This window comes from Lissotriton vulgaris, chromosome 6, assembly GCF_964263255.1.
Source record: "Lissotriton vulgaris chromosome 6, aLisVul1.2, whole genome shotgun sequence".
Lineage (NCBI taxonomy): Eukaryota > Metazoa > Chordata > Amphibia > Caudata > Salamandridae > Lissotriton > Lissotriton vulgaris.
Window position 1 is genome coordinate 935,337,085 of NC_141694.1, and position 23,498 is coordinate 935,360,582.

Genomic DNA, 23,498 nt, shown 5'->3' on the forward strand with positions numbered 1-23,498 from the left:
CTCTGCTGAATTAAACTATATTTCTAACCACTGATAGAGGAGATCTACGTTACATTCTCATCAATTAATTTAATTTCTTTTCTAAAGCAATGGAAAACTCGCCCACGGGAAATTCACCAATATCCACATAGATCAAAGGGAGAATAGTAGCATTAAGAATTGCAGAGAATTGCACAAAACATCTCGGGTGTGTAAGTCATCCTACCAGGTAAGTTGCTAAAGGGCCGTGGTTAAAAATAGTCCTTTAGTCATCAAATGTTCTGTGGAGAAACAAACTCAATTAAAACATAGACAAAATGCGCAAATTACTATTGGTATTCCCCATTATGAAAGATTACTGCCCAGAAGTGGTCGTATTTTCACTTAAAGACTACATTTACTGTTTTTTTAATGAACTTAAAATGTGTAAAACTGATCGTTACTATCTCCTACTTACCACCTCACCTATGTGTGGCAATGAAACACTCAGTCATGATGCTGGAGTGTTTGGTCCTGGACATTAAACTTAAGTTTTGGCGAGGGATAGTTTTACATCCTCAAAGTTTATTGCTGAATCGCAGTTGGCGGGCAACAAGGCACAGCCGTCGCAGCAGTGAAGTGGAGGAGAAAGAGAGCAGTCAGAGCTGAGTCCCCGGAGTGGCAGCGCGACTCTGTGCTGCAAGAATACAAGCATCCCAGAACAGGAGCTTGGAAGCTGCCACCACACACTCAGGCAGACCGGGGCCGCCACCTCAAAGTGAGACACGAGCAGTGCAACGCAAGTCCATGGAGGTAGGTGACTTGCGCTTCAGCCCCTGCCAGTACTCGCCTAATTCTGCCACATCACACGCTGTCTACACAGGTGGAGAGGCCCAAAAGCAAGCTTGATGAGAAACTGAGGTTACTTGTGCAATCAGAGGGTGTGGGACAATCGGATCCTGAATTGCTGCTGAGTGCACATGGGGTCTGGAGAGCGCGAGTTTGGGCAAGTGTGGACACTGTGGCCCCAAGGTCTCCGAGATGACGAAAGCCAGCACTGCAAGAGGGGCTTGTCCTGCCCAGTCCTGTGCTGTTCAGTTGCTTCTGCTACCTCCTGCTACCTCTTGCTGCCTCTTGCAAGCTTTCACTGCCAGATCTACTTAACGGGCTACTGATCAACCCACATCCACATCCAGCTCCTGAGCCGCTGACTCTGTCGTCTCTGTAAGCAAGCTGTTTTCGACAGACCCAGCACGGAAGGTAAGGCTTGGAGCAGTGGAGGTCTTCGGGTGGTTGGAGGCAGCCAGCAGTAGGTTAGTGCGGCTTGCTCCTTCCAGAGAAGACCCCGCCTTACGCAAGCCATTGGGCGCAGCAAATCTCTTCACCTTCGCACAAAAGCCAAACAACACCTCATACAGTTGCCCAGCTGCCCATACACACCACATCCCCTGCTTTCCTCCCATTAGCTTTCCTTAGCTCAGACTGGGGGGCAGTGGAGGTGGGAGAACAAACCATGAGACCACAAGATAGGAGAAATAACCCCAAAAAAGGAGGAAACACGCCCGTCATCCTACTGGTTAAAGGGACCGCCCGCCATAAAGGCGGGGGTTCCGTGGCCAGCATTAGGATGCGCCCACCATTGTGGTGGGCGGTGCACTCAGCACCGCCCGCCACAATGGCAGGAAGGCATGATGTGCTCTTCCATGCACAGCATGGCAGGCACCGCACAGTGCCTGCCATGCCTTGCATGAAACTGCTGTACCCCCCATGTGCACCCCCACCCCCAGGAGCATCTGTCAAAGACCATTGTAATATGGCTGGCGGTGTCTGATAGAAAACGCCACCATATGAACCCTTTTCTGCCCGGGAGCAAGGCGACCGGGGCGGAAAAGCGCCAGACGGTCTTTCCGTCCGCCGCGGACCCCCAGCCATACTAATATGGCGGGGGTCATTCCGGCACGGATGGCGGGCGGATCGCCCCCACCAAGCCGGTGGTGGCTACCGCCAACCATGGCGGGGGCGATCCTCCCGCCATCCTAATGGACCCCTTAGTGTTTACAAACCACCTGCATGGACCAAAAAGAATCAAATCCCTCTTAGTTGCACAGCAACACAACCTCATTGCAAAGCGGAAAAAAACAGAAAAAGAGCAGTAGCTCCAACAGCCAAACCCCATAAACCCTCTAATCCCCTCAGCAGGGCCAATACTTAGTAGACACAAGTACACGGAAGCAGAAGCAAGAGTGGAGACTTGACCATCTGAGCCTAAACTTCACCGCTATCATATAACAACTACCAAGCCCTCAGCAGAGTATTCAGCAGTGACAGAACAGAACGTCTCAGGGCCCAAACTCGGAGCCCATAAGAAAAACAAATTAAAAAACACCGCTCTGCTCCTTCCCCACATAACCCTCCCATAAAGTTCCTTCTCCTGACTCTGCTTCTACCAACATTGAACAATGGACGCAGTAATTTATGGACTAACGTGCAAAAAGGATGCACAGGACTTAAACAATAACAAAGCAGCTGAACTACGTATATAAGACACCATAAGTATGAGATCAGGAAGAGTAAGAGGGCCTCTCAAAAGAGCTTCATTAGAAAGGCACCCAATAAAGCCCACTCAAATCAAAATTAATCAGACTGATGGTCAGATACCTATTGACCCTCAAGGAATTTGCACTGCCAACCCCCTGCTCCAAAAGCCATCACAACTTGTACCAAACCAACTAAGCGGCGAGCAACCAAATGATCTGAGAGCAACAGACACTATCATATTTCTTCCAGAATACAGATCAAGAGGGAGAGGGGACATTTTAAGTATGGAAAACATATTGTGACTTGCAAACAATCAAAAACTGGATAATCTGAGCTCAAAAGACCTACCCTCAATTGAGTTAATACAAGTTAAAAATCGGCAGGGTCCAGAGGCAACCAAAACGATCTGGATAACAAACAAGATAGCCAATATGGTGATGAAAGAGGCAAATGTGTTTCAACAATGGAGTATATGGCTATCTTTTGATTTATAAGCTCGGTTACCCAACCCCCTTGCTATAAGGAAACACAGCCAAAATGCACCTGGAAGATGTGCACACAACCTAATCAATATTAAAAAGAGCACAAAGCAGCTCTCCAGTGTCCAACAACAGAAACAATGCTCTATGGGAGGCTCCACGAATTAAAAGACCCAAAGCTAGGAACAGAAGATACCAACTGGACCCAATTTATGTGAACGATCAAGGTCATTCAAACTCAATGACATTGAATCCCCTGCACCAGTCCATCTTCGAAAGGGTTAAGAAGGATCTGCATGTGCATCTGAAACATCAACTGCCTGGCTAGCAAGGCACAGGACCCGGATATAGTAAACTATTTGAAGGCATTTTACCTCATACTCCTCCAAGAAACCTGGAAGAAACAACCCATAGAACTACAATGGTTTACGTCACAACAAGTTCCTGCAAAACAGGGGGCCAGGTACGACCATCGGTCAGGCGGTCCGCCAATCAATGCCTTGATCTCTACAATATGAACCATCAACCCAATAAAGGCATCCATTGCTGCCCCAGGTGCCATACAGGCAGCATCCACAACAATCATCTTTAACAAAGTAGAATGGCCAATCATAATCATAAGTACATACCTACACCCGAGGCACAAGTTTAACTCCTTGTGTGCTCAGGACGGCCCCTGGCTGTCCTACGTCACGCTAGGCGTGTGCTCTGGACAGCCGGGGGCCGTCCAAACGCCGCAGATTCCCCAGTGTGTCGTGAATTCCGCGCCTGCACTGCAAAATGAATTAGTGGGTGAAGTTCGGACGGCACCACACCCAGCGTGATGTAGAACGACCGGAGGCTGTCCTGAGCACGCAAGGGGTTATAGTCAGCAAAGAATTGATCAAAGAACTAACAAGAATCACAGAAGAGAGTCACACAGAGAACATCATACAAGCAGCAGATTTTAATCTTCTGGGCACCACAAGTGAAGAGGACCTGCTTCAGGAACTAATGGAGTATTGGACAATCTCAAGTCAGGGGCCAAGTCACTTAAACAAGCAATCCAGAACATCAATTCACTTACTACAGAGCTCATAAATCTCAATATGAGGTCTCTAAACGGGTGCTTCACTGAAGATAATCCACCGGTCCCTAGCGTTCATTCAACGAAAAACACCTGTCGCCTTGATTACACATTTGTCACACCCCGTGTTCCACATAATTTCATCTAGCTTACTGGGAGATAACAATCAAAGTGATCACTTACCACAAGAGGTGACACTCAAGGCAAAAGCCACATCCTTAATCCAGGCGAATAATAGTATTGGCAAAGAATACACCACTGATTACAAGTGGATAAAGTACAGCTCTGCTTCAGTTGAGAAACTATCTGAATCTGCAAAGATGCTCCTTCACCAAGGTGACAACGCAATGACCCGTCCATTAACCACATGGGAGAACTTCAAGAAGACCCTCAGAGAACAATTTGCCACCAGGGCAGAAACGAAAATAGGAGCAGTAGTAGGCACCCCGTCTTCAAATGCAGTCACCTTCCAGATGAGAAAACTTAAATGCTCTATAAACCAAACACTAAGGCAATTACGCAGGAACCTTCAAAACCCAGCCCTGAAAGGATATCTGAGGAAATTGAAGCCAACCTTGAAAAGATCAAAAGAGGACAAAAAAAGGCATTCAAATGAATCACTGTGGCGAAGGTTGTTGCACGATTCAAAAACCAAGAATAGAATGCCTGGTTTTGTAGGACAATTAACTCCCTCCACCGGCGCCAGGCCACCAAGGAATAAACTCTCATAACACAGAGGAAGAGTGGGCAAAGTATCTATACAACCACTTTAACAATGGGAATCTAGAGGTTGAACAGTCTGCGGAGGAATCCAAGATCAGGAGAAAAATCTAGAGAAGAGACTGGACCCAAATCGAACTGGGACACATGATTTGGGACAATACAGAACCGTCCCGAACCCGCCATGGGTGAAGAAGCAACAGACTCCTAGGCATTCCAGAAGAGCAATGAGAAATGCCACGAAATATCAGTGCTACAAATCAGGAGGCAAATAGCCAAAGGGAGGTCAGAAGGTGCTCCAGGCTCCAATGGAATACCACCCATCTTGTATACCTACAATCCAGAGTACTGGAATAAAGCCCTGTTGCCAGTTTCAACGAGGTACTGGAAAAATAAACCATCCTGAAATTCTGGAAGGAATCCACAATCTACCCCATCTAAAAGCAGGGAGACAAGGCCATCACAAACAATTATCGTCTTGTCGCTCTAATCGATAACATATCCAAATACTATGCAAGAGTGATGCTGGAAGAACTAACATCTTGGGCTTCATCAAAATCCATTATCCCTGTAAACCAGACCGGCTTCTGCAGAGAAATGGGACCCACCACCAACATCATGACCTTCGCACTGCTGATTGTTTTGGGGATTACAGCGCAGCATTCGATCATGTAGACAGGGCAAAACTATGGCAGAAACTGGGAAAGTGGGGAATCCCATCTGCCCTTCTAAACCAGCTGATCCTATTACACACAGAGACTTTGGTCAAAATCATGCTGGGAGCTGGGACACACCTTTCTAGGTGAATCACCACCTCCAAAGGGCGAAAACAAGGGTGGGTTTTAGCACTCTGGCTCTTTAATGTCTTTATGGCAGACCTTCTGGGGGAATTGGACAAAAGCATATCACACACCCCAAAACTATGAAAAATGTCCCTTTCCAGCATTCTATTTGCTGACAAGTTGGTCTTAATAAGCAGAAAACCAAATGGACTACATCACCTTTTGGATACCAGCAACAACTTTTCTCAAGCAAACCCATGACCTATCAATTTAAGCAAAGCAAAAAGTATGGCAATAAACTACACCAGAAAGAAAAAGCTGTACTGTATCTGGACAGGCACCGCCTAGTATCAGCAACTGAATATAAATATCTCAGAGTCTTACTAGATAGCAGAGGCTCTTATAAATCCCACAGGGATGCCCAGTGACAGAAAGGCATCACAACAACACTAGCAATGAAGCCCCTAAAAAAAGCACTGTGAAGCCTAACCTTAGATCCACTACTACAGTCATCCAGGCTAAGCTACAACCAATGCTAATTTATGAAAGTGAACCAATGTGAGGGAGGGATGCATTCACTTTGGACAGAATCATCATCCCTGCCTAATGAGCGATCTTCCACCTCCTGACCTACGCATCTCCTACCCACATTTGGCCAGATTTAGCCTTCAGAAGCAAAATATGGCTAGTAGGGGGGCATTAAACAAAGCGGCCACGAGATCATGGAAGCTGAGCAAGTTTCACTAAACTCAGTCCTTTGGACTGAACTGACGGGTCTGGGAAACTCACCCGCCAGAGAGTACCTTTAAGACTCCATGTCAAAACTAAGTCTAACAAACCTGTGGGACACCCCTGTAACCCACCAGAGTTTCAAGAAGGCAGTAACAAACGCAACAAAAATCATATCTATAATCAAAGACAAAGAAACTTAGTCAACAAGGGCACATGGCTAGTCTGTTTTCATTGATTACAAAATCCTTAAATCCCAACTACACTCAAGTGCAGGATTTAAAATGAAGACGAAGGTGAAATTCTTAAGACACGGCCTGGGCAATCTTCCCTTACTCCTGCATCTACCCACCTGGGAAAGGAAACCAGGAGTGCATACTTGCCATCTCTGTGGAAATGGAAGCGAGGATCTAGTGCACATGATCTGCATCTGTCCAAGCCTACTGGACATCAGACGCACCCTGCTCCCTCCCATCTTCAAACAAAAAAGGCATTAGGACCTGCAGGCAGGCACTGAAGTTATGCTTCAATCCTACAGTCCAGAAAAGGGGGTGATGATGGACAGAGTATCTGAATTAAACAGAACACTCGTACCCAGTCAACAGATCAGGGCTTGATCCATCACCGTTTTTTAGCTCACTGCACCATCCCAGAAACCGGTCCCCGGAAGCTTGTTTCCTTTCCAGTAAAAGAATTGGCTTGGTAGTTTGGTCTGCCCTGTTCCCATGATGCACTGGGCCAGGGACAGACTAATTTGCATGTAGCCAGGTTCTGAGCTGGGATGGTGCAGTGAGCTAAAAAACGGTGATGGATCTAGCCCTGATCTGTTAACTGGGTAGGAGTGTTCTGCTTAATTCAGATACTCTGTCCATCACCACCCCCTTTTCTGAATCAATCCTACAGTCCTTCAATTAAAGTGCTGCCTCACCAATTTACTCGGTACAAAAGGGGGTGGTGATGGATGGAGCATCTGAATCAATCAAACACTCACACCCAGTCAAAAGATCTGGGTTTAATCCATCACCGTTCTTTAGCCCACTCTGTCACTCCAGTTCAGACATGGCTATATGCAAATCAGTCTGACTCTGTGCCTCATGGGAACAGTCCAGCCCGAACTGCCAAGCCATGTCTTCCCTGGACCGGAAACAAGCTTCCGAGGACCGGTTTCTGGCATTCCAGCCGTCATCAGCCGGCTTGCTTGAATCCAGTGGCAAAGTGAGCAAGGGACTCACGTCTGAGCATACCCTGCCACACTTATGGCGGCCAAAAGCGGTACAAAAGGGGGTGGTGATGGACGGAGCATCTGAATCAATCAAACACTCACACCCAGTCAAAAGATCTGGGTTTAATCCATCACCCTTCTTTAGCCCACTCTGCCACCCCAGTTCAGACATGGCTATATGCAAATAACCAATCACCAATTTTCTCAGCATAGCAGAAAGGAGACTGTCTTAGACATTACCTCAATTACCAGCTCCCTAGACCTGCCATATTGTCAACTCCACGCAGGCCCTGCTGCTTACGTATCACACCTTTATAAGTATAAACCAGTACAATTCCCCAGATCTAGCAAAGACATTTCAATGTCAGGAAAAAAAACAAAAGGATCAAAAACCCCAAACAACTGTTGAGTATTTTGCACTTCGACTAGCGTTTACCACCCAGCAAGGAAATTTAAGAACTCTTCGATAAATATTCAGGTTGCCAACTTCTTAATTTCGTCTGAGAGTCCATGTGAATTGCAATCAGCTCCCAGCTGCCCACCGGCCGCCGCATCACAACCATCGGGGGTTGCTAAGATGCCATCATATGCTTACCATTGACACAAACGGGAAATGTATTCTTAATAGTGAATGTCACCAAATGTCGATTTTACAGACTACTGATTTGTATTGCATTAAACGTCTTCTTTTCAACATTGGCACACAGAGAAAAATGAAAACAATGTTTAAAGTATTTCTTAACTTACTCTGCACATTTAATTATTACTTCATTTTTCAATGTAAATGAAATAGCAAAGGTTTTAATTCATAATGCAAATAAAGATGTACTTACTTACATCTCGGAAGTACACATTTCCCCTGCTGTTATTTGCTTAAGTTGTTGAATGCATGGAAATATATGTTATATTTGCTGTATATACATTTTTGTACCAACAGCCGTAATCACCCCAGAGAGTAGTTACTTGAACAGTATTTCCATGCTGCTGGTTATAAATACATAATAGTAATACTGCCAGATGATACTTCCAAAAGAGCATTAATTTGTGTAGAGCGGTGGGTTACCTTTGGCAGTAATTATCATACAATACATTTTGGGGATTGTATTGACACCTTGAAGGATGATTACTTTAATAATACCTTTTTCCTTAACGACTGGTTTTGGTCTCGCATCTTTTTCTTTTGCAGGCTCTGCAATAAAAAATGTGCTTCAATGATTATCTATTAAGTAAAGCCCTATTAGCTAAATCCCTAAAGTGAATGAACATATTAAACGGCCTGTAGTAATACACATAAATAGCGACGAAATTATTTTTCTTGGATTTCAACCTGCCTTTGCAAGAGCGATTAAAGACTTTATAGCGAACAAGCATTTACATACATTAAATGCTAAGGCAGATTGACACTGATCCATGGAATTACACTATAGAACGCACTGATGATATAATAACCTGTTTTACCATTTTACACATTTTACAATATATCTGCCATTACATTTATCGACATTCATAAAAAATAAAAAAAAATCTGACCATCAGGTATAATTGCTTTTTAAAGGACAAGAGGAGTTTGACATATTACTGAAAATGAACACATTACATCGGCTTTACCTAATATGGTCTGAAATCCCTCTCTTCATGGAAAGTAAAATACGTATTTCAAATCTCTCTCTCTTTCACTCTCTCTCTCTTTCTCTCCCCCTTCATGAACTCACTCCTCTTTCTCTCCCTGCCTTTCCCTTTCTATTTCTCTCGTTCTCGTACTTTCGTGCGCCCCTTCTCCCTCTCGATTCATTTCAAACTCTTTATTCTATTAAAACTTTCACCATAAAAGAGACAAGTACATGCATATATATATATACACAAAAAAACACTAAATATGTCCAACATACAGATAAAAAGATCACCAACACAAGAAAACTCAAGTTATTCCTAACCATAAATAAATCTGAAAAGTGTTCATCCTAGCCAAGGCGACGATAGGCACATCTAACACACAAATCAAATGCAGACTAATGTAAATTACAGATACTTCCAAATTCTTACCGCAAATAGTATACATTTCACGACAGCCCAATAGGCGTGAGCTGAAGGCAGCCATTGGATATAAATCAACGCCTGTCTGCATTGACGAAGGTTAACACTCTTGAGGATGTAAACCAAGTATCCTCTCCAAATTTGCAGATAGAATGTAAAAAAGCTAAAAAGTGCATTAATGCTTTTGGGAATGTCAATCACAAAGACACACCAGTAGATGAATAATATAGGGCAAAGCTGTGGGAAAAGCAACGAATGGATGCATGATGTTCAATCTCAGGCGGTCAGCAAAAAACTGTGGGGCAGATTTACGAGCCCCTTGCGCCACGTTTACGCCGCCTTGCGTGACGCAACAGCGGCGTAAACGTGGCGCATCCCTGCGAGGCATTTACAATGTGACGCATCTGGGGAGATGCGTCACGTTGTAAAGCCCTGTGCCACATGTGGGCTTTCCGGCCCAGGGTGGGCGTTCCGGGGCAGGTGCGCCTCGCAAAAGTGGCTGAGTGAAATCTACAAGATTTCACTCAGTCACTTTTAGGCCAATGCTGCGTCAAAACCCTGCGCCTGCTTGAAGCAGGCGTAAGGCTTGACGCAGCATTGGACAGATAGGGCACCCCCGAGCCTTGCTGGAGCTGCGTCGCGCTTGCGATGCAACTCCAGCAATGCGCCGCCTTTACGGCACAGATGCGTCACGCATCTGTGCCGTTTTTGCCCCATGGTGCGCCGCATTATAAATGCGGCGCACCATGGGTGGCGGAGCTGCGGCGCACAATAACTGGGCATCCCTGGGGATGCGCCAGTTATTGTAAATCTGCACCTGTATTGGTTGTTCTAGACTCACTTAAGATAGGGCTTGATCTCTAAAGTTCTCCCAGCAAGCATGTAAGTTGTAACCGTACTTTTCAGAGTCTCTGTGCGCTCCCTCTCTTCCTGACCCATAGTAAGACATTTAAATTTGACTTTTTCTTTGTGCACAGAAGCACGGGACTTTGGTTCGTAATATAGCTTATGCATAGTCAACTTACGGCTGAGTTCATTTACATATATGTAGGCCAAGGTATTTTCAGGACATTGTGTGTCTGTAGACAACAGGGCTGGACTGGTCATACCGGGTGTCAGGCGTTTACCTTGTAGGCTGAAGTCCAGGAGGACGATTTCCCTTAAGGGACACGATTTCACCAATCGGCCGCTCCAGTCTCAATACAGGCTTGTGCAATGTAAATACAAGCCTCATTGCAGACAAACGGAGCAGCCTGAGAATGCCTATGCAGTGAGGGGGCCAGTCTGACAAACATTTCCAGGGCTATTATTTGGCTCTCAGAGCAGCCCGGTAAGACAATCACTAATTACCAGGTTCACTCACGTGAGACCTCGTCCTTTGTCCAGATACTCAGCCAGAGGAGGAGGGGTCATAGTTTAATATAGTCCATAATATAATCTATGCCTACCCCTTAATGAAAAATATAGTAAGCAGTAATTTGAGGGATGGATAACAGCCTTTTCGAACAGCCATCTTCAACCTGCTGGATGTCGCCCACAGCCTTCAGACTCAACTTCCCTGCAGCATAGGTCGAAATCAGTACATGTTTCGCTCTGTATACTGCCACCAATTCTTATTGGGTTTCTTCTTCAATTTAAAGTCAATCTTAAACAAAACCTCAACAGAGTTATCAAAAGCAGCCGACCTATTATCATCTAATAAAACCCCTCAATAGAGAAAGGTTAGAACAGAGATCATTTAAAGGCAGTTCCCAAAGAAATGTCGCATGTTATATTACTTGGGACCAAGACCCTTCACATGTGTCTTCAACTGATTAATGATATGGTCTAGAACCTCCATAAAAATATAAAAGTTGTCCAAATGTCTCTGGAGCCCAAGTGAGGTCCAAGCTAGCAGCAACTCATCATCCACGTACAATAAGGCTGGCACATCACATGGAGCGAGCATGCTCTCTGCACATCCAGACCAAACCTAACAAGGAATTTGTCCAGTTTGTTGATATAAAGGGTGAAAAGAAAAGGGACAAGTACGCACTTGACTGGTAGCTACCCGATCCCACACCTCGATTATGACCTTAGTGATCGGTGAGGAGCATAAGCTCCATGGCAGCTGCGTCGTATGCAAAATCGTGAATCACCACAAGTGCACACTTGTGACTACACGATTAATTGATAACCAGTGCTTCTCCGATTCCTCACTGGTCCACTCTACTACATACCTACGCTGGGCCGCTTCATAGTAATGGAGGAGGTTAGGAATACTCAGACCTTCCATCCTTGGAGATCTTTATCCCTGATCCCATTGCATCCCAGGTCTCCTATCTGCCCGAAAGAACCAATTTACATCCCCTTACAGTGTCATTATCGTCCTTGAGGGAGGTTCCATTGGTAGAGTTTGGAATAGGAACAGAATCTTGGGGAGGATAATAATTTTGAAGGCAGCCACCCGCCCTAACCAGGTAACTTTATACTGCCTCCACTGGATCAGGTCCTGTCTTCCTTGTCAAAGTAGGGCACTGTAGCTATGCATCGCTGTCTCTTTCACAGTGGAGGCTAGTTGGACCCACAAATAGGGGATGGATGTGGTTGCCCACTGGATAGAATATTGGCAAGCTAGCCGCACCTCTGCTGCAGAAGGGATCTAGAGGTTGGGGGCTTGGAACTGTGAAATAATAATGCAGAAGCCCTTTGTGTAATGTTGCTATTGCGTCCCCACACAGTGCTCAGAGACCCAGTGTAGTTTAAAGCAGCTTTATTGTAACCAAGCTCAACAGATATGCACATAGAGCGCCGAGCGTCTAACTCCAAACTGCTCCGGTCGCTAACTGCCAGTTCCGTGCCTTCGCGCCTTCTCCCCAGCTCCATCCGCGCATGCGCGCGTGCCACGCTCCCGTCTATAGCGTGACGCGTCATCGCGTTCACGCTCGTAGACTAGAGCGCAACACCACATATCTCCCCCCTTTGACACACAGAAATATCAACTCTTCTGGAGTCCTTCTCTAATGTCCACTCATGTCATAGTCTCTATATTTAGCAGGCAGGTTGACAGTTCTGCCCGTGCGGGTACGCCTTACCAGGTTACTCTCCTCACCCTCGCTGCCACCGGGAGTACTCTCAGTGTCTCTCTGATTCTCTCTCTCTCCCTCAGCAGCCGGGATGGCGTGGTTTCCTGCTACTTCAGTTGTCGGTGCTTCACCATCTCCACTTTCGTCACTGTCCCCTGAGGTTCCTCTCCGGCCTTCCCCGCTTATGGATGTCTCTTCTTCTCCTCCGATACGTATCTCCTCTTCCTCAGATTTGGGCCACCTTACAATCCTGTTGACTCTCGCCATGCGGTCTTGGGACCACACCTTGCCATCGCTGAGTAGGGCTGCTCTGCCTCGCACTTCCTTGACTTGTAAGGGTTGGCTATACTTGCTCTCTCCTTTCTTTTGCAGGGTGGGAAGTTTGACTCTGACCCATTCTCCCTCCTCCAGCGCGGTTTCTTTGGTGTTGTGTCGCTTGTCATAGTAAGCAGCATATACTCTTTAAGCCTTTTCTAGGTTGTGCTGCACAACTGCTGGGGACCATTTGCTGGTTATTGTTTTTTCTCTCCACACCACGTTGTCCCGGGTGAACGGGAGACGGCCTCTCAGGATTTGGAAAGGGCTGTATCCTACTACGGTAGGGGTGATCCTGTATGCCCATAACATGCTCTGTACTTCTGCTTCCCAGTCTTTCCCTTGCATGATGGCTGCTTGTATGGAGCCCATAAGTACACGGTTAAACCGTTCCACTTGGCCGTTGCACGCTGGGTGGTAGATTGCTGTATGTTTCGATTTGATTCCGTTCCTCTTCATGAATCTGGTCCATTTGTCAGAGACAAACTGGGGTCCGTTGTCACTAAGTATTGTCTTTGGTATTCCTTCCCTCAAGAATAGGGAAGTTAAGAACTTCAAAACTGTGTCGGTGTCCATGGATTCTTGCACGTCTACTTCTGGCCATTTGGAGTATTTGTCGACGACCACGCACAAGAATTTATTTATTCCTCTGTTTTCAAGTACTGGTCCCAGGAGATCAACAGCTAGGTCTTCCCACGGGTTCTGGGGGTTTTCGAATTTCCCCAGGACCGGTCTGAGAGGTCGGAGTATCTTATCGGCTCCTTGGCATTGCTCACATTCTCTCACCTGCCTTTCTATCTGATTGTCCATGCCTGGCCACCAATACATTTGTTTCACTCGGGCTTTAGTCTTTACGATGCCTAGGTGTCCTTCATGCAGTTGATTCAATAATGCCGGTATGAGGGTTTCTGGTGGAATGACTCTCTCTCCTCTGTACAGGAAGACTCCCGAGTCGCTCAGGGACAGTTCCTCACGTATTTCGTAGAACTTCCTCATCTCCGCATTGAGCCTCCGTTTGTCCGGCCAGCCTGACGTGAGGTGTCGCTTGACTTCTGACTTCTCCAGGTCTTGTTCGTATGCTGCTGCCCATTCTTGCCTGCTTATCGTCATCTCATTGTCTGCCATGCCCGCTACCATCTCGTCCATGTCCGGTGCGGTTGCTGGAGCATCTTCCATAGTTCCTGGCAGGTATTCAACATCATAAGTATAGTCTAGCAATTTGAGCGTCATTTTTGCAATGCGTGGGGTGGCGGTGTCATGACCGGCAGACGTCAGGACCTTGACCAATGGCTTATGGTCCGTTTGGAGTTTGAACCTGGTGCCCCAGATGAATTGCCTGAACTTGCCCATTGCCCACGTGACCGCCAGCATTTCTTTCTCAATGACGCTATATCTTTGTTCCGTGGGAGACAGGGCTCGTGAAGCAAAACTGACGGTTTCCACTGAGCCATCCGCCCTCTCCTGCGCTAGCACTGCTCCAAGGCCTTTGTCACTGGCATCCGTGGTTAGGATGGTGCTGCTTGAGGGGTCGTAGCCCTGCAATGGGATAGCCTCACTGATGTCTTTCTTCACAGTGTCAAATTCACTTTGAGCTTCAGTGTCCCATTCGAATTTTGACTTGTCCCTAATGAGTAGGCGCATCCTGTGCGTTTTGGTCGCAAAGTGTCTCACAAATTTACTATAGTACTCGGCCATTCCAAGAAACAACCGTACCTCTTCCTTGGTTCTCGGGGCTCTGGCTTCCTTGATGGCTCTCACGTTCTGTCCTTTGGGAGATATGCCGTGACTCCCAATCTCGTGTCCCAAGTAGGTGACCGATGACATCCCTATTTTGCATTTGCTCCATTCCGCCGTGAGGCCTTTGTCTTGCAGCACAGTGAGCACCTTGGTCAGTTTTCCGTTGTGATCTTCTAGGTTGGATCCCATTATCAGGATGTCATCCTGGAAATACTGGACTCCTGGTATATCTTTGAATAAGCGATGCATCAACTTTTGGAAGACCGCGGCTGCTGATGCCAGGCCAAAGGGCATGCGGCGGAATTGATAGCACCCAAAGGGTGTGATGAAGGAGGTGTATTTTATGCTTGTGGGATGCAGGTCAATTTGGTGGTACGCCGACGTGAGATCGATAGTGGAGAAATGGGTGACGCCTTTGGTTCTCGCTAACATTTCCTCAATTCTGGGCAGCGGGAACCTTTCCACAATGAGACACTTGTTGAGTTCGCGGAGGTCCACACATAAACGGACTTTGCCGTTGGGCTTCTTGGCCACCACCAAGGGGGCCAACCACTCTGAACTGTCTATGGGTTCTATAATGCCTTGACTTTCCAGTCTCTGGAGTTCCAGTTGCACGGCCTCAACGGTGGATATGGGGATATTCCTGACCTTGTGGGACACCGGTGTCGCCCCTTCCTTGAGCATTATCTTGTGGACAAATTTGTCCAATTTCCCTACTGTTCCGTCAAAGACCTTGGGGTAGATCAGTTTCCAATCTTCTCCGTTGGTAGTTTGCGGTTCTTCTGTTAGGAGGATTTGTTCTTTGCCGCCAGGATCCAATTTGATTCCTAAGTCTCCAGCGTCTCTCCAACCGAGTACGGAGGGGCCTCTTTCTGCCACATATAACTTGCAGGTTGCTGATCTTCCTCTGAATTCGAATTTCAACGGTCGGAAGCCTATCATGGGAATGGTGTTTTCGGTGTAGGAGATGGCACGAATGTCCGGTGGACTTAGATCGGGTCCTACTACGGGTACAAAGTCTCCTTCCCATATGGACCGCTGCACTATTGTCCAGGGAGATCCAGAGTCAACCGCGACATGCACTTTCACTCCGCCGATGAACATGTCTGTGCGCGGTTTGTCCGTGCGTTTCCCTGTTACCTCTAGTACTTGACCTTCTATGCACAGAACCATGTCACCGTCTTCCAGATCATCCTCTGTCCCGGCTTCTGACGGTGCTGACTCAACACACTTTACTGTGGACCTTTTCCCCTTTTTCCGGCACACTTTCTCAAAATGGCCGACCAAGCCGCAGAACGCGCATCTGGCGCGAAACGCCGGGCCACGTTTGTCCTGTGCTGAGTGGGCTGTGCTCCCGCACCTGTAACACGAAAACTTGCTGTCAGTGGACGGTCGTCCCGTTTGCTTCCCTGCCCATCTAGGTTCTTGCTTCTGGTCTCCGGATGATCCTTTTTGCTTGTGTGTGGTTGAGGCCTCATCGATCTTGTTGACCATCTGTTTTTGCGTGCTTTCTCGCTTGGCTGCGTCTGCGCAGCGCTTCGACATCTCGGCCTTCTTCACCATGGCTATGACGTCCTTGAGCGATGTCTCGCTCTGTGCCCATAGTTTATCCTGGACTGATTTGTTGGTGGTATGCATAACTATCTGGTCTTTTATATACTCATCTTGCAGTGTTCCATATTTGCACGTGATGGCCAGACGCCGTAACGCAGCTACCTAGTCATCTATTGATTCCCCTGCTTCCTGCTTCCTTTGCTGGAAATTGTATCGGTCTATGGATACACACACCGCTCGTCGAAAGTGGTTATCTAGGTCTTCCAGAGCGTTCTGGAAGACGTCGTCCTCTGTCGCGTCGCGTTCTTTGGGCACGATGTTGGCAAACACCCTCACCCCTTCTGGGCCCAGGTTGTGGAGCAACAACCTCTTCTTCCGAGCTGGGGCGTATGGTCCTCCATTCTCGTCCTCTAGCGCTTCTATGTAATTCCTGAAATACTCCCTCCAGTCTTCCCACTTCATCTGGGGTTCGCCTGGTCTGGGTAGGAAGGGGATAGGCGCCATCAATGCGGAGGACTGATTTGCCATCTTGGGTTCGCCTTTGGGTGCTTCCTCTTGGGCCCTTGGGCTATCGGGTGCTCTGGGGGCTCCCGCTCCACCTGCGGGGTCCCCTTGGCTTCTGGGGCTGCCTGGGGTGTTATCCACTGTACCTCGCGGTAGGCTGGAGGATTGCTCGCCCTCCTCTGGATTCTGGACTGTGTTTTTGGTTGCCAGTGTGCTGGCTGAGGGACCCCTCGCCTTCGGGACAGCACTGACCTGTGAGGTGGCCCGCAGTTGTCCTCTGCCGAGTGGTGGGGGCACTGGTAGTCCTCAGGTTCTGGTGCTGGTGGTGCGCTGCTGCCACGCTCTATGCTTCGATGTCGGCACCGCTTCACGTGTAGTGTTCTCTAGGCATGGGATGGTCTTCTGATGTACAGGATATCGACTCCCAATTCGGCTGCGTGTGGACAGTGGCATAATCCCAGTCCTCGTCGCCACTGTAATGTTGCTATTGCGTCCCCACACAGTGCTCAGAGGCCCAGTGTAGTTTAAAGCAGCTTTATTGTAACCAAGCTCAACAGATATGCACATAGAGCGCCGAGCGTCTAACTCCAAACTGCTCCGGTCGCTAACTGCCAGTTCCGTGCCTTCGCGCCTTCTCCCCAGCTCCATCCGCGCATGCGCGCGTGCCACGCTCCCGTCTATAGCGTGACGCGTCATCGCGTTCACGCTCGTAGACTAGAGCGCAACACCACACTTTGCCACACCAAAGTTCTCTACCTTGGCCAGGAACGCTGGGAGGGATGTGGCAGGATTATCTAAGACGACTTTGTCATTGCCTGTGTAGATGCTAATAGTGTATTCTTTGCTGTCAAATATGACCCCAGTGATGGCAGGGCTGTCTCTTAGACGCTGGGTGAAAGGCTTCATAAATAGAGCAAATAACAAGGGCGAGAGAGAGCACTCCTGACACTTGCCTCTACGTTCGGGAACGTGTGAAGCAGATTCCTTCGTTAAATTACTGGAAATAAAGTTGTTGTGAAACGAAGGTTGTTTTTCAAGAAGTTGTTTATTCTTCATAAGTTGGCAGCACAATTATTGGAGCACGTCTGTTTCATCCGATGTCCAACTGCTGAATGAAGTATTCAGCTGTTGGAGCACAAAGTGAAACATTTACCATGAACGATGCGCCGTTGAAGAGAAACACTCTTCAAGAGGTGCGCGCCGTGGAATGCATGTGATGCTTCAGCAATAAGCATAAACAAGTCACATGTTGTTAACATAAGCACATTACAGAAAGGGAGTGGAGATCCATCCATTCACCTGAATTGTCACCCTTGGTTGGCTATAATTGCTAAGGACCCATGCGCTGAAGCAAATACCAAAACCAAAGTGGGAAAGCATCACCTCGAGGTTGGGCCAGTGGACTCGGTAGAACGCCTTCTCTGCGTCTATGGCCAAAAGCATCATTTCCCTGGTGGAGCGTTGGGCCTTGTCAATCAAATGTAGGAGACGCTTGGTATTGTCACTGCATTGCTGTGGAGCACGAGCTCTGTCTGTTTTGGTCTATAAGACCAGGCATAGGGAGCCCGAGATGCTCAATCAGAATGCTAGTGAAGAGTTTAATGTTCATGTTAAGGAGTGATATCGAGCCAAACGAGCCTCATTGCTGTATGTCTTTCCCCGTTTTATGAATTACCATGATGGAGGCATCCAGCATAGAGGGTTGCATTGTACTGGGTCCCGTTATTGAATTAAAAAGGCAGGTCAGGGTTGGGGTTAGTGTGGAGCAGAATGTCTTACAGAAAAGCGTCAGAAAACCATTGGGTCCTGGTGATATAAGAGGCTTTTGACGGGCAATCACAGAGATAACTGCCACTATCCTGATCCAACGGTCCAGACTATCAGCCTGCTCCAGTATAAGGTGCAGTGTGCGTGTGTCTCAGAGGTATAGGGCTGGGGCCTCTGGTGCTAGAGATTGCTCTGAGTCAAGGTCTTCATAAAAATCCCAAAAGGTAGATGCTGTTGGGATGTTTCCCACAACTGCTGTGTTGTCTTTAGTCACCAGGGAGTTCCCAATCATGGCCTGCTGCTGCACCCATAGCTTGTTAGCCAGCAGCCTCCTGCATCTATCCTCTCCTACGTAAAAGGAATGTCGAAGTCGTAACAATGCGTATTTGGCTACTTCATTGTCGAGCCCTGCTGGTTGAGTTTGCGCTGCTTCTAGCTGCGGCCAAACCCTTGGGCACCTGTGCATTTGTGCATGCTCCTGTACTTGATTATGGAGATGCTCACTCTTGTCACAGCGGAGCTTGTTATCTGCAGCCGATATGGCTATCAGCTTCCCCCTAATGACTACCTTCAATGCTTCCTATAAGATGATAACCACGGTGTTGTCAGTATCACTAATAGCTAAGTAAACTGTGATCGCTTGGGTGAGTTTCTTTACTGCTTCTGGTCTATGTAGAAAACTCTACCTCAGTCGCCAAGGTCATAAAGTGCAGTTCACCAGGAGGAGATGGCCGCTTGTTCTGACAGTTAATGTGGTTCTATCTCTGTGACTAAGGTTAGAAGTTGGAGCTCTCTTGTTACCCAGAAGGTGATCCAGTGGTCCACTCTCTTCAGAGAGGCTTCCAAGGCCCTGACATGGAAACAACGAGGACCCAAGTGATTGTGTAGCCTCCCACAGGAACCAGCGGGCTACTAGGAAGTGAACAGGGTCCAGGCACTGTGTAATGTGGTAAGCACTGGTGAAGACAGTGCAAGCACCATGGCGTACTGCTGCTCAGCCCTTACTTGCATGTGGCTCATATTGTGGGGGTTCTCAACTATCTCCTGGGTGCCCGAATCCAGTTGGGTGCAGTTCAAGGCTATGTGCGCGGCCTCCTGCCTCTCCTCAACTTCTCCTCCTGCTCTCCATGGACCCTGGCTCCACTCTCGCCCACCAGGCGCATAAGGCCAGCTGCATCAATCAGACCCCCAGCCTCCCACAAAGACTTGAGAAGGGCCGTGGCAGGATGGTGGCAGAGCTCCGCCAGCTGGGGCCATCTCAGTTACAGGGGGTGTAGCAGCACAGCCCAATTAATAACGCCAGGAATCGGGCACCGCCATTTTAGGAGCAAGGAGCCAGTGAGTCGTCACTGTGTCGTCCCCGGGTCTCATGCAGAAGGTCTCCGTGCAGTCCGATGATGTCAGTGTATGTCAGTGGATGCTTGCCTGCCTCTGCTGGGTCACCCAGCACTTCAAGCCATTCGCTGTGTCTGGAGAAGCGTGAATGGGGACGCCCGATCAGCGGCAGGGACAGAGAGAGCGGGAAGCACGTCTTACCTGTCTGCCATCTTGGCCACTGTATCTAAAACCCATTTTAAAATAGATGGTTTCTCTTCTGACATTGGATAGGATCATTGGTCAAAACATGATAGACAGTCAACACAAGTTTACTCAAGTTTGAGGACTTTACCTCAAGGAAAATGTACAGAAAATGTTTTGAAAATGGCGCAACTATGGTCACCTTTTTGCAGATATCAGTTGAAAACTCAGTGGGTTCTAAAGTCTTTTATCGTTTGAAAACATATGCACAACACAGACACACAATGCACTCAGACATGGCCATACGATTATAGTCAGGCAAAATGTCATGGATTGTACCTAGCCCTGCACAAGAAGCACTAGGAGAACACTTCATAAAAGTAGCATACACAATAGGTTTAGACTATTTTGGTAGCACACATGATCATTGTAGCCTAAGTGGTGGCTCAATCTCTCCCTTTAATCACGGAAGCCCACCCTTGATTAAAAAGCCCAACATTCTGATACTTTGGCAATGAGTAGCAGTGACACATGTAGGGGTCCAGATTCCAGTTCTGTTGTGCAATCTCTCTGCAGTCACCTGCACATGGCTTCTACTATGGCAGGGAGGGAAATGTTCCATCCACCCAGGGAAAAAATATTATAATTTCCTACGGTTGAGCTCTCCAGGCAGCTAACTTATTTTCCTTGTATAGAAATAACCCTACTATCTGATTGCAATTTTGCTTTTCTGCAATGTAACTGCAGAAAGTACAACATGCAGGAAATTAAGAATATATGTGTTGAGATCTCACCATCACTATAGGGAAGGGCTGGGTTAATATGGGTTGGATGTTTTGGTATCAGGATGCTAATTAACCAAGTAGATGTTATTTCCTGCCACAGTCACTCATGCTGTCACCAGATTTGTGCAGAACGTCTCACAAGTGCCTTCTATAATATTCATCAACAATTCTACCTCTTCTCACCATATGTGTATTGGGCAGAATGTGCCAGTGCATCTCTTTACAGTTGTCTTTATAATTATTTATTGGAGAGTGGCAATACCTCTCAGAAGAGATCAAATACTTCTATTGGAAAACACTGGCACTTCTCAACAAAGTGTCTACATATTGGCTGAACAGTGAAAACGTCCTCTTACTGCCCTTCTAAGCAGGAACGCCTTCTAAGTATGGCGTCCATGCACTTATTCAACAGTACCAAAACATCTCAGCCGGATTGACAGTTGTAATTGGACTGGACCAATTGTAATTGTTCTCCGAAGACTGCTTTACTCTTGATGGCAATACCAGACCTTTTTGCAAGGGCAGCCATGCTTCTTTTGAAGAATGCCAAAATCTCTTAGCACAGCTCTCACAAACACTTCGAAGCAAGGCTGTATGATATTTAAAATACAGTACCTTTGTGATACTATTGTTTTAACAAATGGCCTAACAGTTCTGGGCTGCATTAGATTGATTGTATAGAAGAACTCAGCAGTGCTGTAAAACCTCCCATAACATGGTATGGTTCTATAGAACCAGACCGATGATGAAGAGAATGACTGCCATACGTGTGTTGAACATCACCAACATTCTTCAGCAGGCTGATGTACCTTTAATGGGACAAAGCAATACTTTTCACAAGGACTGTTGTATGTTAAATTGGGAGAAACAACACTTCTTATAATGTCTCTATAGTTTTTATGGAGAGTACAAAAAAGAACAGCAGCACAGTGCCAAAACTTCCCAATAAGGCTTATACATCCTATTAGGACTACCCAAAGTAAAACTTCTTGGAAAAGACAGCATAACTTTTTTGAACAGTATTAACATTTCTCAGGTATTTTTTCCACTGTCAAAGCTGTGATACCTTTATTAGATGGTTCCAACACTTCTCAGCAAGGTTCCCGTATCTTTATATGAAAGTACACAATCTACTCAGCAGGACTGGCATACTTTTAAGGGAACAGTGGCACTTCCAAGAAGGCCAATTATACTTTCAATAGACAGTACTCACATTTCCTAATAGGGCATTATAAGTTTACATGAAAGAATATAATCTTCTCAGTGGGGATGCTGTACATTTAAATGAATCAGTACCAACCCTTCTCATCTGGATGCTATACTGTTGCTGGACCATCCCACACTTATCAGCAAGGCTGCCATATTTGCATTGAAAGGTTTGAGTATTAATAACTCTCATTTTGTAATGTGTTTTAATCCAGTAAGGCTGAAAGGGTAGCACAGTGTATTATTAATTTACAACTGACATTTGTGATTAGTCTGGAGGTTCAAATCCCAGCAACATTACATTTAATCCTTTTATTGTTCATAAAATGATTATCAATTTTGTTTGGACAACACTAATTGGAATTATATTTTCATTGAAAAACGCTTAGGCCGGTGTGCTATATAAATTGTATTTTTATTTATTTTGCCATTAATTTCAAGTTCAAAAAACAAATACTGGTTTTTCATTCATTCCTCCTTGTCTTGAAATGTAAAGGATTAGAAAAAGAACATAAGAGTGCAGAGTTTCATTTTTTTTTTCAATTAGAGGTCTCTCTGGTTCAATCACAGCAGATTTCCTTAAAGATGGCATACCAAGTGCTCCTATTAAATGCCCTGGTGTTCCTTTAAATGCAGACACTACAAGAAAGCCTTTGCAGAGAGAGTGCTGTGCTATAGGCTAACATGAATGGACTGTCAAACGTTATACCTCATGGCATGGGGTTAATTGAGGGTCTGGATGAATATATATTAAAAAACTGCTTTATTTTTTATAGAATGAAGGGTCCATAATTTGACCTTATGTCCCATAGTTTTGCTCAGTGCTTAATTTTTAAAAAAATAAGTTCCGTGGGCCCTCGTCAGGAGGCCAAAGCATTTTGCACCATGCATTGCTGCTATACTTACTCAGCTACCAACCATCACACTGCTAAAAGTGTGATAATTAAGACTATTGAAGGCAGCCAAAGCTTTAAAATGGCTTGGTGGCAGGTATTAGTTGTTTTGAATTTATATTGAATTAACAAACAACTGTTTTTCTGATAATCTTTAAATTACGGAAACAGTGCCACCATGTGGCAGCTGTCACAAGTGCAGGTTCTTAATAAGTGCTGGTGCCGACAATTAAGTGCTGGTGCCCAGCACCGGAATTCACAGGCTCAAATTAAGCACTAGTTATGCTCTGCAGGACATACATGGGCTGTTCTGAGCACTAATCCCACAGACTGCCGTGCTCCAGGACTGAGAGATTTTCTAATGCAAATCGTTTTACAAGGTCAGATTCGAAAGATGCTAAAAGGCTTTGTAAGGCGCACACTTCTGAATATGTAGGGCCCCAGTCACAAAACAGAGGTACATTGTGACATATGTAAGTTATGCCTGTGTAATGTAATTTATATCGGTCAGCTATTTCTAAACAAATTCCCATTTAGGCAGGTTACATTTATGCAAACCGTAGATATTAGAATTACATCATGAAATTCTTGAATAAAGCTATTTCACCATGTCCGCAATTCTGTTT

General features: G+C 46.4%; 1 protein-coding gene across 50 annotated transcripts in view; it reads right to left on the reverse strand.

Annotated features, from left to right (window-relative positions):
• LOC147708230 (uncharacterized) overlaps positions 1 to 23,498 on the reverse strand; it is a 2,035,583-nt gene that overhangs the window by 801,820 nt on the left and 1,210,265 nt on the right. For all 50 annotated transcript variants that reach the window (XM_086926979.1, XM_086926974.1, XM_086926953.1 and 47 more), the window contains one exon: positions 8,633 to 8,683. In XM_086926979.1, coding sequence (XP_086783105.1) covers positions 8,633 to 8,683 — 51 coding nt within the window. The remainder of the gene's footprint in view (positions 1 to 8,632; positions 8,684 to 23,498) is intronic.